General features: G+C 45.1%; 2 protein-coding genes and 1 non-coding gene across 5 annotated transcripts in view; all 3 read left to right on the forward strand.

The window, feature by feature from the left end:
- U2SURP (U2 snRNP associated SURP domain containing) overlaps window positions 1-5754 on the forward strand; it is a 42629-nt gene extending 36875 nt beyond the window's left edge. For all 3 annotated transcript variants that reach the window (XM_422593.8, XM_004937071.5, XM_046898659.1), the window contains 4 exons: window positions 461-571; window positions 2962-3080; window positions 3776-3943; window positions 5202-5754. In XM_422593.8, the coding sequence (XP_422593.5) occupies window positions 461-571; window positions 2962-3080; window positions 3776-3943; window positions 5202-5340 (537 nt within the window). In that variant the 3' untranslated portion in view covers window positions 5341-5754. The remainder of the gene's footprint in view (window positions 1-460; window positions 572-2961; window positions 3081-3775; window positions 3944-5201) is intronic.
- MIR1458 (microRNA 1458) lies at window positions 4490-4597 on the forward strand. The gene has a single exon (NR_035024.2). It is a non-coding gene; the product is annotated as a microRNA 1458 (primary transcript).
- Window positions 5755-15790: 10036 nt separating the features above from the next.
- On the forward strand, window positions 15791-18394 carry CHST2 (carbohydrate sulfotransferase 2). Its single transcript, XM_040706131.2, has one exon. It carries the CDS (start codon window positions 15791-15793, stop codon window positions 17072-17074), a length of 1284 nt encoding a protein of 427 aa, XP_040562065.2. The 3' UTR covers window positions 17075-18394.
- Window positions 18395-19131: the final 737 nt, after the last annotated feature.

Consider the following 19131-nt stretch of genomic DNA (forward strand, 5'->3'; position numbering starts at 1 on the left):
TGAAGAGGAGATTCATTTAATGTCCTGTGTCATTCATCTGATTTTAATGGAGCATTAAATGGAGGACAGGCAGTTTCTGAAGAAAAATTTCTAGTAGACAGAAGTTGAAACAATATATTAAAACATGCAATAAATGGTCTCATTTTGAAAGAAAAAGGCATATGATGTTCAAAGAAATACAAAGGTGTTCTAATGAAAAAAACGGAATTAGTAGGATGACAGAAAAAATTCCCTTTATTTTTAGTTCCTGATGTGTCTGTAAACAACTGCAGGTGTCTGCGGACAAGTATGTGGTTTTGTTGCTTCGATCTAACTAAATAAAGTTAGTATCTTATGCACAAACTTGTGTGGAAAGAATGAACACCGTGTTATAAATTACAGAAATTTCATTTTCAGTGACATGCCTAACTGGATGATAATAGTAAGCCCTGTAACCTAATGGTCAGTATTGTTTTCACAGCTTAAGGTGATGAAGTTTCAGGATGAGTTAGAATCTGGGAAAAGACCCAAGAAACCAGGCCAGAGCTTTCAGGAACAGGTTGAACACTATAGAGACAAGCTGCTCCAGAGGGTAAGAACTGTTCTTTGTTTGGCTCTGATTCTGTGATAGGCATTTGTTGAATTTTGTCAAATGTAAGGTGACAGTAAGTATAATGACAAATGGTTCTTGTGGAAATTGTGCTGTAATGTTGAACTGCATGCTGAAATCCAAGTGCTGTGTCTGCACAGTAGATACCATCTCCTTTAAAATCAAAATAAATGTAGTATTTCACACCATGTGGATAAGTATTGTTGGAATTTATTGTGACCTTGAAGAGGTCGCTTCTGAATCAACTGTGTAAAGTGAACTGTTAGGTGAGGGAGGAGAAAGGAAGAGCAGCCCATTGAAGACGTTCATCACGCTTCAGTTTTGTTGTTTTGTAATTGACCAATTGTGCTGGAGGCTTCTGAAGGAAGGGAAGAAGCAGTGCAAAGCAGGAAATGCACTTTTGATTCTCCACTGTCTAAGATCTTTCTGGATGATTCCAGCTCATGCTATCACCCAAAAGTGAATATTTCTGTACCGCTACTATTTTTAGTGGTCTTGTCTGGACTGTGAATTCAGATGAGCTTTAAAAGGTAGTGTTTTCTATGTGAATAAAGAAAATAACATGTTTGGACAGTGTGTTTAGTGAGAGAGAGTAAGTGGTGGTTGCTTCTGTAATATTCTTTCACAGTCTGACAGACCAGTGATGACATTAGAGATGCACATGCAGTTTCTTGGAAGCTAAATACAAATGCTGCAATTTACAGCAAGTGTTTGTCAGGTATTCTTTGGGTTATTTAGTGCTCAATATCTGCTCAACTCACTAAAGTAATTTTTTGCAGTACCTTGAAAAAAGTCTTGGGAAAACAAGAAAGCTGATCCTGGAACAGATTTACGTGTTTGGAAGTTGATGATAGCAATTAAGACTTGCATTGTTATAAATAATTTTCCATTTCCATGCTATTACATCCCAAAACTTCCTGCTTTCTCCATGTTTTCTGTTGCTGAAGAAAGAAGTGATATGGATGTACGTTAAACATGGATTGTTTAGAGTTGCATTTGCCTAAAAGAACAGCACCCACAATTTGTTATTATAATAATCATAATAACTTTATTAGATACCTTTATGTAGAATTAGGTTATTTAGTAATAATTTCGCTTTACTGTATTTGCCTTCAGTGATGATACTTAGTTAAGAACTAAGTACTTTGTGATAGTTATAACAAATGTTCTTGAAAGTATGAACCCCACTGTTAAGGGGGAATAAATTCCTCTTTTCCTTTTTTGCTTTAGCTCTAGTATAAACTGACTTTTTCTAGTAAAATAATAGTGGTTTTGGTTGTATTTCCCACAGACTTGGTAGTTCATCATCTGCCTAACTTGCTTTTGATGAGTGAAATTTCTATTTGTATTTCATATTTTTAAAAAAATAGGAAATTAGGACTGTTTAAAATACTGCTTATTTATATGTGATAAGGTAAAATAATTAGTTATGCTACCAAATGCACATCTCAAGAGCCTGCTGATTTTAGTCAAAGAATAGCTTTTGATGGTCAGTATGATAGGGGCATTTTAAAATGTTAATGACAGTGTAAAGAAAACATGGAGACCAGATGGAGTGTAGTTGTTCAGCTATTTCCTGCAGTTGTGTTATCCAGCTTCCTCCCTTCTGCTTTTTTCCTTCCTTTCTCTTTGACTCTTCTCTTGAGCAAAATGATAACTTTTCTGGTCTTCCATTCCATGCAGGGTATGCAGTGAATGTCTGTTTCTGCCAAGGAAGGATTTTTTTTTTTCTGTATTAGACTGAGAGAAGTACACTTCTTTGTCTCTCTGTTCAGACTTGCTGACATTCTAGGTTTATTTTTGTATAGCTAATTTTCTAACTTTCTGATAGACATACAAGCTGTGCCTAGAGAGTATGTTTTCTTTCAAAATGATCCTACTCATCAATAAATATGGACTGTAGTTTTTCTGTTTGTGATTAAGAGTGGAAGTTACAGAACTGGACTGGTATTTTTGTTGTTAGGTGTGTGGTAGTTGTCTCAGTTTTCTGTTTGCAGTCACGAAGCTCGATACATCTGCTTGAGTAGAAAGAGATTCCTCGTATTCATTTTGTGTTTATTTTGACTTAAAAAATTTATTATAGCTATATTTTTTTCCCCAAAACTTGTAAAATTGGAGAGTATGAATTTCTAGTTAGATAGTCAGATATACTCCCTCACATTGGGTGCCATCATCTTTTGTGTCTTCTGTAGTGCTTGTGTTACAGTAAATATTTCTGTCAGAAGCAATGGTAAAGGTGTGGAGAGTGGGTATGATGTGACAGAGTTTCTTCCCCTTTTCAGTGCTTTCATGGTGTTTATCATTTGGTTCTTTATTATCTGTACTTAATAGTTGCACCTCATCTGAAATAATGAATTATTCTAATTTTTCAGGAAAAAGAAAAAGAGTTGGAAAGAGAACGAGAAAGGGACAAGAAGGACAAAGAAAAATCTGATTCTAGGTCCAAAGATAAGAAGGAAAAGGAGGAATGTACACCAACAAGAAAAGAGAGGTACGACTTCCCTTGGCTTCAGTTAGCTGGGAGGAAAATCCAATCCTCACAGTTAGTATCTTTGCTTACAACAGCAACCCTGAAATTGTTGCATCAGAAAACATCTTTTTTTTTTTCTCTTGGGATATGAATGTTTTCAAACATGTTTTAAAGGAATTGGTATTTTTATCCTGTCCCAAGTGACTTGCCCTTTGAGGAAACATGATAACAAAATGACCAACTGAAAGCGATATATATTTAACTCTGCCTTATATCAATACATTGACTGCTTTCAGAAAACTGTAATGAAGAGTAAATTTGTGAATGTTTAATTATTATTTATCTTGTGCAGTTTCTTTAAAGTAGCAAGGTTAGAGTAATTGATTATATAGTGTTCTAGTATATGTATAGCCCGATCGTCTGTAATATTAGGCATTGTGGCTTTTCAGGAATATGTGACAGAATGTTTTTATGCTTCTATAAACAAAGATGAGTCTTGGGTCTTAATTTTTTTCCAACCAGAGAAAGTCTGATACACATATTGAATCTGAATTTTCTATAATAAAAAGCCTGCTACTTTTTAGTTACTAGAGTGTCTATTGTTACATAGGCAAAAGAAAGGGAATCAGTTTTCTTCATACGCATTTCTACGTGTGTGTGTGTGTGTGTGTGTGTGTGTGTGTTTAATACATAACAAACATGCTTTCTTTTCGAAGGAAAAGGCGGCACAGTAATTCCCCAAGCCCATCTCGCAGCAGCGGCAGTAGAAGAGCAAAATCCCCGTCACCAAAATCAGAGCGCTCAGAGCGGTCCCACAAAGAGAGTTCACGTTCTCGGTCATCACATAAAGACTCTCCAAGAGATGTCAGTAAAAAAGGCAAAAGGTAAGCTGGCATCTGTTCTGTTTCAATTTGTATGAAAGCTAGATACGTGGTTTTTAGGAATTTTAGCTAAGCATGCTGAATACACACAATTTTTTCTTAGTGCAATATACTGCTAGTTGCTGGTTAATGTCTTTGGATGCTTCGTGTCTGAAATGTGTGTCCTTCAGCCTTGATATCTCAAGACTGTTCACTTCTGTGGTCTCATCTACCTGCTTTCTGATAAATACTACTTAAAATCAACCTGTTCCTTCATTAGCTTTTCCTTTTCATAGGACGGTCTTGCATAGCCCATAGAATTGTAGTTCCTACAGTGTGCATGCTATCTCTCACTGATGATTCTGTATGTGAACGTCCTCTCTCACATTTTTTTTCCCCATGAATAAAATTGAGATTAGATGCATATTATGGGTTATTGTTTACAAGAGTACGTATTGCCTGATTTCCAGACTGGCACAAATATTAGCCTGTAGCTAATGTTAAGGCTACAGTGAGATCTTACTATTGGTGCTTTTGGTCCTTTTAAGTATTTTCATTGTTGTTTCTGTCTTAGTTCAGCCTCATTTTTTAGAGTTCTGGAGTATCTTATTGCACAAAATATGCTGAGGAGAAATTCCTGTGATGCTCATGAGAAAAATTGTAGAGCGCTTTTACACTAATCAGATTCTTTTGTTAAAGTAAGGAATTGAATTAGAATTAGAAAGGTATTTGAGATTTATTTTTGGTTGGAGTTAATATGATGGCAATTCAATTTAGCTTATATGAGATTAATGTATTAGGTTATATGAAATGCATTACTGAGGTGTGGATTACATGATGGCGTCTGTTCTACTTCTATTTGGTTGCATCATGAGCTGAACAAGAATCAGAAGGATTTCAGCGTAACGCAGTTCAAGATAATCTTTCACTTCTGAGATCATCTATGTGGATATCGACTGCTAGAAACACAAGAGCCAGGGTAGCTGAGGCATTTGTGGAAGGCTGTAAATTCCATATCTTGATATAAGAAGGAAGTGATTTCATGTCATTTATTCTTTTGGTTTCTGAGTAGTGAAAGCCAAAATAAATCTAAAACATCAAAATGCAAAAACTACCTTTTCCTTTAAAAACAAGGTACTATTCTGTTACTTCCCTTCAGAAAAGATTACTACTTAGATTATCTCAGAACAGAAATGCCAACTAACTGCAGAAAAAGCTGATGTTACTGGTTAGTGTTTAACCTAAAATCTTCATCTTGTAAGTTTCTTTAATTATTTTGCAGGTCGCCATCTGGTTCCAGGACACCCAAAAGATCAAGAAGATCACGATCGAGGTCCCCTAAAAAGTCAGGGAAAAAATCCAGGTCTCAGTCCCGTTCTCCTCACAGATCTCACAAGAAGTCAAAGAAAAGCAAACACTGACAATGTTGATATTTTTTATGATTCTGTCACTTACTGGAAATGCAGTTTTGTTTTTGTGCCTGAACAGTCTGTTTAAAAAAAACACAAAAAAAAGGAAAGAAAAGGAAAAAAAAAAAAAAACAAAAAAGCATTCCTGATTTTTTTTTTGTGAATGCACGCGTATACTCATGAGTATCTGCATCTGTAGACCCGTCATTGTTTTATATTGTACAAAATATCTTCATTGTGACTATTTCCCCAATGAAACATTTTTGTGTTTAGAATTTTCATCAGATGTGTGTAACTGATCTGCTGGCAGTAGTGATATTCTGTTTTAGAATGTTGTGACATAGCAGAAATAACTCCAATGTTCCCCCTTTTTTGTAGCTTTGACAATTTGAATTAGATTTCAAATAAAATCTGAACAGAAAATGAGGACGTTGTTTTCTTGCCCCACTGAGGATGCAGATTTAGAAGGGAATCCATAGTTTGTTTGGAAGTACTGTGCACTTCAGGCGTACTATGATACATAGGTTTTCAGTATAGTAATAGCTGTTGCTGTTTCCTCTAGCTTGACTAGCCAGATAAAAGCACCTTTTGATTCCAGTGGCTGGGTTGTCCTTTCTGCTGATGTTTTACGGTAAGAAGAGTTGAGCAGTCTGGTACCGAACATCAGCAGCTTTGCAAGTCGATCGTAGCTCGGTATTTTGCTGTTTTAATCCCGGGCAGTACTTCTTAAAGCAAAGCAATCTGGCTGGTTTTTTTATTAAAAAAAAAAAAGACTGCAGAGATGCATCATGTGTATGTATATCATATAATATATGACACATCAGCAAGTTATATTTATGGCATTAATGAGGATCAGTAGAAAAATAGCAAGCCTGAGGCTCTGACTTGTTCCTGTACTATAGGTACAGTAATATCAGCTTGCAATTAAAAATGAAAAATGATTTTTATTCTGAAAGTACAACTTTTTTTTACATTGTTTTCATGGAATTTATTCTTCTCTTGCAGAAATTCTTCAAAATAAGAAGAAAAATCCAAGCAAGAGAATTTTTAATTACCTAGTTTGTTATTTTTGGAATGGAGAGGCTGCCTAAGTTATCAGTGATAAGCTTTCTCCCCTTCAAACCTGTTCAGCATTAGGCCATCTAGGCTTCAGGCCACCTCGGTCTCTCATGCAACCTTTGAGGGCGGAGGGATGTGGGGATGGACGGACGCGAGGAAGGGGGAGGGTTCCATGTTTATACTTGAAGGTCTGGGCAGATTGTAATAAAAACCTAACGCTAAAGGGATGCGGCCTCCTGTGAACTGTTTCTGAAAGTAAACAGCTGCACTTAATACAGGCACAGAGTGTTGGATGATGCCTGCTATTGTGTTTCTGCATTTAGAGGTTTCATGTTTATTAGAGTTCCGTAAATGTGGTGGGGAAAATCTTATGTTGTGTATGTACGTAGCCTTGGAGCAGGATCTAAAACATCTTCTGAAAAACGTACACATTTCATTTAGAGAGAATATATCTTTTCTCCTTTTTTTTTTTCTTTCTGGGATTGTTACAGGATTATATAAATCCTTTTAAATGTAAGAACTAAGTGAAAAATAACTGAAAACTTGGCTAATGAGAACTGAGGGATGATCTGGAATACTGGAAGCGTGGAGAATGCATGTGTACTGTGAAGGGTTTCTTACAAGGAGCGTTGGACAGATGCCTAAATAATGAGAAAAATGCACCTTTTTAGATTACATTATGAAGAATTTGTTTCAGAAATAGGCAGTTTCTTTTTCTTGCATTTTTTCCTTCTGTAACAACATCTCAGATGTACGGATTCTGGCAGCTAAACTGTTATGAACTGAGGGGTTCTTCCTCCTAAATACATTCTATTCAGACATAGTACAGAGTGGGTCAATTTTTTTTAGAGAAAAAAGTAGTATTAAAATCAGGTTCATTTCAGATCTGATTGACTTCTTTCAAGCTGTTCTCATCTTGGAGCTGCCTTAAATGGAGAAGTGATAAAGGGCAACGTGCTGAGGGTAGAGAGTCACTCAGCTCATAGGTTTCAAAAATTAGTTCTCATTTCAGCTTTTGCAGCGTTTTCGTCAGTGAATATAAAAGGTTCAAACCGAGGCACTGCAGAGCTACAGGAGCACAGCTGTTACACTGTTTTGTAGCAGCTTTGTTATACCTTTTATCAGTGTCTTTGTTGTCTAAATGCTATCTGTATGACCATTTATTACCTCTTGCTCTTTGCTTCGTATCTCTGACTTTAGAAAAGCTGTTTTCTTACTCCGAGCAATTAAGAATCTGAATATGTGGTTGTTGGGTTATTTTGCTGGTTTTCAGTTTAGTTCCTATCCCCCCTTCCCCATGCTTGAACACCTTTGGGTCCTACATACTCTTCATTTTCTTCCATGGTCTTATAAGTAGCTTTGTTCATACCATGGCTTTTCTGCAAAGAAAAGGGGGAAGCAGCACATGATGCTGTATCCAGAGGTGGTCACTGTGTGCTGTTAATGTGGGCCTTGTGTTTGACTGACTGTTCTGTGCTGCTTTGGGGTGAGGTGGTCAAAAAGCCTGTGTTTTACATAGGGTGGGCATCTTTTAATTTTGATTTGGGATTCTGAAAGTAGAGTTGACGTGAAGCCTTGTGAAACAGCTCTAACCTGAGGGGGATGTGGTCCAGTGTTTTCAAATGTTATTTATGGTTCTACGTGGGGACAGCCTATTATCTTTTAACACTCCATAGTCAGTGAGCATCCAACCCTTTGCTTTGGGAGGGGGAGGAGCCATGAGTGTAGATAAGGGATTTTTTTGTCTCCTCCCACTCCTGGTACCGAAGGAAAATGTTCATGCTTGGGTGATGAGGTTTATCCAAAGCAGGCAAACTAATGAGCTTGCTGCCGCCAAGTTGTGGTGTGGCTAAGTAGTGCCCTGTTACCTGAGCTCTTTGGGCTCATCTCAGCATAGGGCTGGGACTCTGGGGGGGATGGGCTCACCTTATAAACTGAGTCTGTGCTAGTGGCAGTTAGGGACCAGTGGCTGTCCTGCTGACAGACTTAGATGAAGCCTACCTGGTGCTCGATATGACATGGGGCATTATGGAGCATTCTGGTATTTGTGCAAATGTCTTCTAGGCACAGAGCTGCAGTTCATCCTTTTTTTAATTCCTTACCAGTCTCATCTTGTGTGAACCTTTATAAGAATTACACCCACACTTGGAGTGAGTGGGCCCCACCTCCGTGGAGAAAAGCTGCTTGGCTATGTACAGTCTCCTGATTCACATGCTTTCCGTATCGGTATACAGAAGCGTTCACAATTAGCTTCTTTTGAAACCCTGTGACTTCCTTTGACTCCTCTGCACAGCAGCTGCATATACCCTTTGCAATATAGTTCCTGAGGAAGAGCTGATTTCTGAAAGTTGAGGTTCGTACGTAGGCACTGGATGCTGTGCAAATGTTCTGCCTCCCCCTTGGAGGCTCTGAAGTGTGAGAATAAAGCATTTGTCACCAAGGCTAACAATTAATGTTTTCTAGAGCATATATTTAGAACTGCAGCCACCCAGAAGACTTCATTAGTGCATCAGTCCCAGTGATACAGAACGGATTACTTTCTGCGTTTATACATCACCTTCTGTAGTAATTCAGCAGCTCTACTTAAGTGCAAGTACTGGGCTGCTGTCTTTGTGTTTCTCCACACACAGAGCCGCTCCTGTTCTTCTGTTGTGAACGTTGTAGTTGTTACTTTGATAGCACATCTTCAACAGTCCTAGTTTTACTTTGAGCAGACCATCTCAAGGTTGTGTTGCTGCTGTCCTGAGTTGTACTTCTTTAAAAAAAGCAGAAGAAGTTAAGCCCAAACTCGATCCCGATTGATTTTATTACTTTTTAGTTTTTGGAACAAACCAAACCCTCAAAATGCTCTTCTCTCCCCCAGCCTTAAACTGTGAGGATACATATTGGCACGCATATCCTCTCATGTTTCTCCATCACGTGTACTTTTTAAAAAACAGTATCTTTCCATGAAGAAGGTCTCGAACTGCCTTAAAGACCTGCACTGCTGCTTGACTCCAGACCCCAGCACTGGCATAGCTTTCAATTTGTACAGGTTTTATTGCATGTGCTTTCAAGGCAGAAGCTAGAACTGTGACAACTGTACTCTAATTTGGCATGAATAATGCTTGAGATTTCTAAGCATGGAGTGCTCGACGCTCCTTGGGGGTCAACCAGTGCTTGAGGTGTGTTCTTTGTGTTTTAAAAACTTCTCATGCCTCTGAACTGTATCAATAAAAGGAAAAAACAATAGAATCTTGTGGTATGAAAAGCAAGATCAACCAAAAATGGCAAATCCATTTTGATCATCTTTATTTATTTACTTATTTGACCACGCATATTTACAGTCCTTTGGAATTTATGCTTCTAACAGGTATGAATTTGAAGCACTCGTTGTACTTCTGCAGATGGAGTGAGGTCTGCCTTTTGTGCCTGGGCTTACATTGCTGGCTCGCTGACCTTGGGCACAGTCTCTTGAGGGATTTGGGGTGAGGTGTTGCTCAACAATGTTGTGTCTGTGCTGCATAATTACACAGGAACTTGAGCACTTGGGTGCATTAAGATAAAAGCTGTTGATGAATAGTTGAATCACTGCCTTCCTAACCTAACCTGTTCTGCTTTCCATATATTCCTTCTTGAAAGACTTCTAGATTTTGGGGTTAGTTACAGAGGTCCAACAAGAGAAGTGAATTCTCTACAGCTGCATACAGTGACCGTGGAGCAGTCTATACAAGAGCTTCACAGTTCACTTTGTCTAAAATCAACTGTTCAGTAATGTGAGATTTGTCGAGTTGCAAATCTGGCAACTGCACTTAAATCCAGGAAACAGTTCGGTGAGGATGTGGAGTTCCTAAAACTTTTATTCAAACAGAGAAATCCTTGGAAATGTCGCCTTTTTGTCATGACTGTGTGAGATACTGCAAGACATTCGGTGTGCCATCCGTTCATGCTGCTGTGACTGCTGCTATGTAGTATTAAAGTCACTCTTAGGAGATTCGTAACTCAAATATGGATTAATTTTGTCCGTGTGTATTTTCCTTGTGTAGGATGCAGAAATCTTAAGCAGTCACATAGATGTTTTTCCTCCACTCGCTTCTGTCAGCACAGTCAGTTGGCACGGTAAGCTCGTTCCGTTTGTCACTCTCCTGCTGTCTAACCTTGTGCAGGGATGTCTTACTGTGTGACCGTCATAAGCTGGAAAGTTTTCTGTTAGTGGTTACCTAAAGAGGAAACGGTAGTTTCACATGAACTTTTTTGTCTTACTTTGTTTGTATTCTATGCAGAAAATTTCCCAGATGACGTGGTGACAATAAAATTGTCAGTTTGCCAATATCCAGAAATGCTTTTATTTTTACCCTGGTGAAATGCGCTGTGCAACGCGTCTTCTGCAAACAACAGTTTCTTGCTTTTGCCAGCTCGTCTGGTGGCCGACTCTGGTCGTGCCCACGTTGTCCAGCTGTAATACTGCTGCTGTGCTCCTGCTGTTGGCAGTGACCTTATTTCTTAGAAACCCACTAACGAGGCGTGGGCTGTTCACTGGAGTTGCTCCTATAATCCTCTCTTGAACAAAGAACCTCCCGCTTGGAGGAACTGCTTAGGTGTTAAGGTGATGAGCAGCTCTTCAACCCCTGAAATTGTTTGTAGGAACTTCAAGTGAAGGAAGTGAGGCCTGGGCAGTGCTGTACGAGGGCGTGAGGTACGGCTGAGCCACTGTCGCAGCCTTCTGCTGCTGTGTGCTGCAGGTCCTGTTCCTGCCTCTCTGTGCCACCTGCTCTGATGCTTGTCTGTCTTTGGTGCTTTTAATGCCCCGTAAGTAACCAATTCATTAAGAGAAAAAGCTTCTTTTAAGTTTTTCATGCGATTGACTTCCTGCTGGCTTGGTGGGTTAAAGTGACTCAGAGGTGGGCAGGATGCTCCTCATTCTTGATAATGAGTCCCTTGTTAACAATCAACTTGAGACAATGATCATCGGGGTTATTTGTGTTGAAAGGATGGTCTGAGTGAATGCTGTGCTCGGCATCCCACTTGTTAGGCCACTTGGAGGCCTGCAGGATCCTGCTGCACCTGGAGAAGGGCAGCCTGGCAAAGCAAGCTGAATGGGTGTGTGCATCGCTTCAGTAGGCTGAGTGTCCTTGTGGAAAGGCAGCGTGAGCACAGGGGTGGGCAGTGTATGTGCTGTGAAGCACCCAGGAGGGGAAATGCGGAAGCAGGGCCATCTCTGGGCAGCGGTGAGCTGTGGGCTCTGCCTCTCTCTTATCTCTCTTCTTTTCCTGTGTGAGCCCATCAGCTCTGAGAGGTACAAACAGCTCTGAGGCCATTTAGTTCCTGCAACATCTGCCAAAGACAGAAAAGGGGGAAGAGAGTTCATGTGGCCCCACGTGGTGGGAAAGGCTGGAATAGGAATGATCTGTTGTTGATGTTAGAGCCCAGAGTAATCGCTTGGGAGGGATTGTATGAATGTTCCGGTTATTAAGTCTTCACTTAAAGCTCACAGGCAAGAAACACAGTATGTTGCAACACTGCTGGAACTATTTACTCGTTTTTTGCTGTTGTGTGGCCTGGAAAACTTCCATTAGCTGCTTGCCTAAAGACAGACCATCAGCTGTACTCTCCAAGCCCTTGTCTGTAAGGGGTTAGCTGTGAGTGAGCGTGGAACCTCCACATGGCCTGGGGATGGCCCCCGGTATGGGGCTGCCAACCAGAGGGAGAGGTGCACTGACCAGAGATAGAGGGGTGCCTGGGCAATGCACCCCTGGGCTTGGAAGGTGTGATGATGATAATTAACCGTTAACTCTGGTTCACAGATTTGGCTGTGGAAGGGTTGGGGATACCCTAATGTGGGTTTAGGAGAGAGCAGTGCACCGGCGCAATGCGGCTAAGTTGGCTCTTGAATGCGCCATGCCAAAGGGTTTGAGGTTTTTGATGTGAAACTGTGCAGCGATGTTGTGTAAGTTATGCGGTTATATGACTAGAATGTCTTAATTTCCTTTGGAACACAGAACAGTCACAGAACAGCTGAGAAAGGGTTTTTAATTTTAATAAAAGTCGAGTGAAGACTCAACTGCGCCGTGATGTCCTCAGGACACTCATACAATTCCAGGATTCCTTCAGCTGCACAAACAGGAATTGATAAATATTTATTGAAATTAAGTTTATTGAAAATGTCACCTGTGTAAGTGGAGGTAAATATAGTGGAGAAACATGGGGGCAGGGCACAGCTTGCTCCAGATGGGCTCTCCAGTTGGCCCTCTATTTTTGTTTATGACTTGAACAACACCTGCTTTAATTTTGGCCCACGTCAGCACCTTCTGCAGCACTGCTTTTGCACACACCGCCCAAAAGGAACATCTGAAGAGCAAACGAGTGCCGTGAAGGCCGACTGCTGCTCCATCCATTACTGGGATGGCTGCTGAAGCGCTGTTGGGAATGGGTGCGTTCTGCAGGGCACCGCTGCTGCTGCTGCTGCGTGGGATGGCGCGGGCTGTAGGAAGCTGAGCACGGTGCTGAAAGGGAGGGTGCAAAATATAAACATCTGTAGCTTTAAAGGCTGCTGGGCAGTCTTATCTCACCCATCTGGCGATGCGAAAATAGTCTTAAACAAATTTGTAGATCTCCCAGTTTGGGCAGCCTCTCTGTTTTTACATAGCTTTCGCTCACAGTTGGCAACCTGTATCATTCACTTCGGTTTCAAGAACCTCACTTGGGAGCAGCATTTGAGGAATTTGGCGTTAACGTTCCTCTCGAATAGGTTGGGTTAGATACGGGAATTCTAAATTTAATACCCAGGACTTACACACTCTAGATGTATAGCAGCACAGGCCTCCATCTTTCATCCCGAATTAACTAGCCTTAACAGATCGCGTCTTGCTGAAACTTCACCTCAGGAAGGTATTTCCTCCCCTCGCTCCCACCGCACCCTCTGAACATGGGAAGGTCCCAAAGCATCCAAAGTCCCACTCAGCTCCAAGTGCTGCAGCGCGGTGCTTGCCCAGCCCCATCCCGGCACGTCGGTGGGCAGAGCTCACAGACCTGCCCAGGAGTTGTCTCATGGGGGGGGAGGCAATCACCCAGCTTTTTGATTGGGGTTGTCTAAATATTACATATAAAAAGCCTAACTATAATTGCCAAGTATAAAATATTAAAGCGGAGCATGAAGTATTTAAGCATTAAATGCAAAAAATGTTTTTATCTTGTAGCTTGAATTGGGGAGTTTTACTCACAGTTACCCAGCTCGCTGCAGTGTGAGCTAAGTGCAGCTGACTTATTTATAGCTGAAGGATGAGGGGACTTTGCAGAGTGAATCTGCGTGGGATATAGGATGTGCTGTAGTTACACCGTCCCTCTGCACACCATTACAGTGTACCAGCACAGGGAAAGGGGCGGGGTTTGGCTCCACCAAGATGCAATGTTTAAAAGTGAAGATGGCCTAGAAATAAGGTGATGGGTTTATGTAAAGAGATATGTAGATAGTTGTGAAAAAAAAAAACCTTAAATTTGGTGTGAACTGAAAGGAGGCCATAGAAATTGGTTGTGTGTGTGTGTGTGTGTGTGTGTGTGTGTGTGTGTATGTATATATATACACATATATATGTATCTAAGCTGAAGCTTAATAAATATGCCCTGATGCTGAGTGTCTTACAGTGTCAACTTAGTGACCAGGTCTGAAACTTGCTCCAAGAGGGCCAAATGCTGCAGCTGCACCAAACCTGGCTGCTTGCAGTCAGGTTCTGCACAGCTGCTTGAGTCCACCTGCACAGAATAAATACGTTCCGAAAAATAAGGCTCCATCCTGCATGGGTTGCACGTGGGTTGGCTTACAGAGCTGCATAGAGCCAGGGCTGCCTGAGCGGCGGTGCTCGTGGCAGCACTTGAGGCAGGAATGGCACAGACCCCCTTCCAGCTCCTAACATCTGGATTAGCGTGCTCCAGAGCTAAAAGTGAATGCTTCTGCTTTAGTGGGTAGAGGCTGCCTCACCTTCACCGGGGATACCACCATGGGAGCAGGAGATCCTTAACTTCATAGAAGGGTTACAAGCAGAGGCCTTTCTTGCATGCAGAAAACTCAAGGTTGGGGTCTAAAGAGTACAATAACTGCATGTTTCCAGGCTCAGCCTATTTCAGAGGTACACCCTGCTGCATTACGTACTGTGTCAGTGGCTGCAGGTCAGTCGTTCTACGCTCATCAGGTAATCGTGCCAACCGGACATGCTTCATCTGTGCAGTGTGTGGCTTTAAGTGTTCCCTCTGCTGTAGGTTTTAAAAAGCCTCCCTTTCCCTTTGCTTTTTGATGAACTGTGGGCTTCTCTCCAATGTAAAGGGCTGCGTGTACAGCTGTCTTACCGCAGCGCTGTGTGGGGGCACAGCTGTGCGCTCAGAGACCTGGAGGGGACAAAGCATCGCAGCAAGGCCGGGTCAGCAGAGCAGTGACGTGCGTCGTTCGGAACTGGAGGACGATACGCGTTCGTGAAGCAGTGGGGGCAGAAATCAAGTGGGGTCTTTTGCTTTCGGGAAAGTTGGAGGGGAAAAGGAGGAGATCTGGGTTCCTGCCGCTGTTACAATAACAAGCATGGCAAGCGGAGTAGGGGGCCTTCCGGACCGGTCTTTATCCCTCCCCCGTTCCGGAGATGTGCCTCCCGCGCCGTACCGCAGCCGCAGCCCGCTCCGCTCGGCGCGGGGTTCACACTGCGCGTAGGGCAGAGGCAGAACGCCACGCGCTCCCTCTCAGCCTTTCCCTCCCGCTCCTTCCCCCGCGCCGCGACGCTCGGAGAAAACTTCGGGGCCGCCGCTTTCCGTGCAGGCGGAGCCGCCCCGGAGCCGCAGACGGGAGCTCGTGGATGGGTACGGCCGGCGCCACGAGTCCCGGGCGGTGCCGGCGCGGCGCGGGGCCGCGGACCGGCGGGGACAAAGCCAACGGAGCGCCGCAGCGGCGCGGAGCTCTGCCCGCAGCCCGATCCGCACGGTGCGGGCCCCGGCCCGGCGGGGCGCTGCGGCGGCCGCGGCCAATGGGGACGCGGGGCGGAGCGCCGCCATTCCGGGCCGCGCCTCCGCGGCCGCTCGGCTGCACGGCGGCGGCCGGGGTTCTCCTCGCTCGGGGCGGGGACGCGGCGATGCGCCGCGCGGTCCCCGCCCGCCCGCCGCGCCGCGGGGCGGAGCGGAGCGCGGTGTCGCCTCGCGCCGGCGGCCGCGGCCGCGCGGCGATGGCGGCGCGGAAGAAGCGCGGGCGGCCGCGCGGCTGCCGCTAAGTAGGGCAGCGCGGGGCGGGGGCGGCGGAGGGGCCGTCGCGGCGGCTGCGCCATGCGGGCCGGGCGCGGGGGGCCGGCCGGGAGACGGCGCCGGGGGCGGTGCGCCCTGCTGCCCGCCGCGGGCCCCGGGGCGCCGGGGCGCTGAGCAACAGTTGGCCCCGCCGCCGCCGCCGCCGCCCAGCATGAAAGTGTGCCGGCGGAAAGCGCTGGCACTGTGCCTGGGCTACGCGCTCCTGCTGCTCCTCGCCGCCCTCAACCTGCTGGAGTACAAGTGGCGGCGGGAGCCGCGGCGCTGCGGGGAGCCCCCGGCCGTCCCCCGCCAGCGGCCCCCTCCGCCGCCGGCCGGGAGCAGCGCTCCGCAGGGCGGGCGGCGGCAGCTGGTGTACGTGTTCACCACCTGGCGCTCCGGGTCGTCCTTCTTCGGGGAGCTCTTCAACCAGAACCCCGAGGTGTTCTTTCTCTACGAGCCCGTGTGGCACGTCTGGCAGAAGCTGTACCCCGGGGACGCCGTCTCGCTGCAGGGGGCGGCCCGCGACATGCTGAGCTCCCTGTACCGCTGCGACCTCTCCGTGTTCCAGCTGTACAGCACGGCGGGCGCCGGGAAGAACCTGACCACGCTGGGCATCTTCGGGGCGGCCACCAACAAGGTGATCTGCTCGTCTCCGCTGTGCCCGGCCTACCGCAAGGAGGTGGTGGGCATGGTGGATGACCGCGTGTGCAAGAAGTGTCCCCCGCAGCGCCTCAGCCGCTTCCAGGAGGAGTGCCACAAGTACCGCACGCTGGTCATCAAGGGCGTGCGCGTCTTCGACCTGGCCGTCCTCGCCCCGCTCATGCGGGACCCCACCCTGGACCTCAAAGTCATCCACCTGGTGCGGGACCCGCGGGCGGTCGCCAGCTCCCGCATCAAATCCCGACACGGCCTCATCCGGGAGAGCCTGCAGGTGGTGAGGAGCCGTGACCCCCGCATCCACCGCATGCCCTTCCTCGAAACCGGCCACAAGCTGGGCGGGAAGAAGGACGGCGGGGGCGGCTCGGACTACCATGCCCTGGGTGCCATGGAGGTCATCTGTAGCAGCATGGCCAAGACCCTGCAGACCGCCCTGCACCCCCCTGACTGGCTGCAGGGCAACTACATGGCCGTGCGCTACGAGGACCTGGTGATGGAGCCCATCAAGACCCTGCGGCAGGTGTACGGCTTTGTCAACTTGGCGGTCAGCCCGGAGATGGAGAAGTTCACCCTCAACATGACCAGCGGCCCCGGCTACTCCTCCAAACCCTTCGTGGTATCGGCCCGGAATGCCACCCAGGCGCTGAGCGCTTGGAGGACTGCGCTCAGCTTCCAGCAGATCAAGCAGGTGGAGGAGTACTGCCAGCAGCCCATGGCCCTGCTGGGCTACGAGCGGGTCGGCAGCCCCGAGGAGGTGAAGGACCTAAGCAGAACGTTGCTCAGGAAGCCGCGGCTGTGAGCGGGCAGTGCCGCGTGGCCGAGCCCCTCTGGGCTGGTGGGAGTGTGGGGGCCAGGAGCGGGTTCTGGTTTCCTCCAAAGACTGCTGAAGGGTAACATGCAGTAGTAATGTGATGATTTCTGTTTTGTTTTTTTTTTTTCTTTTTTTTTTCTTTTATTTTCCTTCACTTGCATTGGGTTAGATGCGATTTAAAACAGAAAATAAAGTGGAACTGAAAATGTGTGGAAGCTCCCTTTCCCCTTCTCTAAAATGCCGGGGGAGCCTCCCTGCCAAAACCTTCTTTATGGAGTTTGTGTGGGCTGGAAGGTGGTAGCAAAAACTCCTGCACAATTTCTCGTCCATTCTTATCTCCCTGGGTGCAGAGGAGATGCCCTTGGGAAGCAATGCTGAAAATCAGGCTTTTGTATGGAAGTAAGTGTTAAGACGTGAGAGAAACAAACAATAAATGATATTCATTTTTATTATTACCTCAATTGTTTGGGAATTACAGTGTTGCTGATGTACAGCTGGAGGGGAGGCTTGCTGGGAATAGCACCGAGGGCTTTCCTAAGGTTACGGGCAGAGGGCTGGAGTGTAACACTGGCGTGTCTGAAGATGGAAGGCTGTTCGTGCACAAACAGGGACGGACTCACAGATGCAGTGCGGGTTCTGTAGCTGTGTCAGAGCAGGCTTCTATTTAACAACCGTCTGTTGTTGTTGTATTTAAAAAGTCTTTAAGTGCCACTGTATTAGCGTCCTAGGAGTTCTGAAGTGTTTGCCACCAGAGCAGTATTTATTTTTGTCTTGATGTGTATGCCTGGGAGTCGCCAGAAGTGTGACAAAGCTGCAGGATTAAAAAAGACATTTATCATATTGGAAACATTAGCATGTGTGAAAACAATTAAAATTATATATATTCTATAGTGCTAACAATACGGTGAGATATTTAAGATATTTCTTGACGTTCATTGGTAACAGGCGTAGCAGGGAAGCGTAGAAAAACGCATAAAATGTTGTATTTTCCCCCTTGTTTGAGTGTCTGAGGGTGTGTTTCTGTTCTGAGGAGGGAGAACGCGTGCAGCTGTGTGTTCATGGCTGTAATGGAGCTGTGCGGAGCCAACCGAGCGCGTGCATTCAGAGCGCTGTTAGGTGCTCGCTTGTGTGAATTGTCACTGCTCCGCAGTGGAGCCAGATGGTGGTCTGGCTCTGCCTGGGAGCTCTGCCGAGAGAGACTGTCCTGTGGTTAAACTTGATGAAGAATATGGGGTTTTGCTACTACTTTTATAATTTCCTGAAAAAGTCCTGGTTTAATAAAGGTCATGTGATGGTTGCACATGGGAAGCGTGGTCACCTCGAGTACTTTTTATCTTGGTGGTGGGTCTCTGATGCTCTTTGAAGGCTCATTTTTGGAACTTGAGTTTTTAAACAAAAGTGGTTTTGCCAGACTGCTCTCCTAGGAGCCCATAGGCTTTTCTACGGGAAGTGTTTCGCACTGCCTGTGTGTTGTGCTTTCTGCAAATGTGAGTATGGGCAGGGAAAGCAAAATGGATTTGTGCAAATTAATTTATACAGATAGAATGCAATAAGTGTGCGTGTGTGCAAATGTCAGTGGTGTGTAAAGTGCCTATTTCCTGTATTTGACTTTAAGTTAAACAGATGATAACTGGCTGCTGTGCTGTTTGGATTGTTGGTGAAATTCTGGGATTAGATGTTAAACTTGTCCTGAAAAGGAGATAGGCATTTAATAAACTAGTAAGAAGATCATTGCATAAGACTGCCTATACCCTTGCTGAATGACCAATTCACAAGCTTATTCCCTCAGTTCATCACCGTCAGCCTAAACCCATTAATGGTACCGGTCACTGCGAAATGTTATAATTGGCCTGTTAGGATATATTCCCAAATTCCAGATGGAAGCATAAAAAATGGAAGGGATAGTTAATTTGGTATTGGAAATACATGCTTAGGTGCTGTGTCCTTCTGTGGAACGTGGTGCTTTGTGTTACTACTGTGCGTGTTCTGCTTTGATGCCGAGTGGATCTCAGACTGACTGGGTTTGGGCTGCAGCCTGCTTGTTT

The sequence above is a fragment of the Gallus gallus genome, chromosome 9 (assembly GCF_016699485.2).
Source record: "Gallus gallus isolate bGalGal1 chromosome 9, bGalGal1.mat.broiler.GRCg7b, whole genome shotgun sequence".
Taxonomy (NCBI): domain Eukaryota; kingdom Metazoa; phylum Chordata; class Aves; order Galliformes; family Phasianidae; genus Gallus; species Gallus gallus.

Coding starts and splice junctions, on each gene's coding strand:
- CHST2 (XM_040706131.2), top strand. CDS start 15,791: ATGAAAGTGTGCCGGCGGAAAGCGCTGGCACTGTGCCTGGGCTACGCG.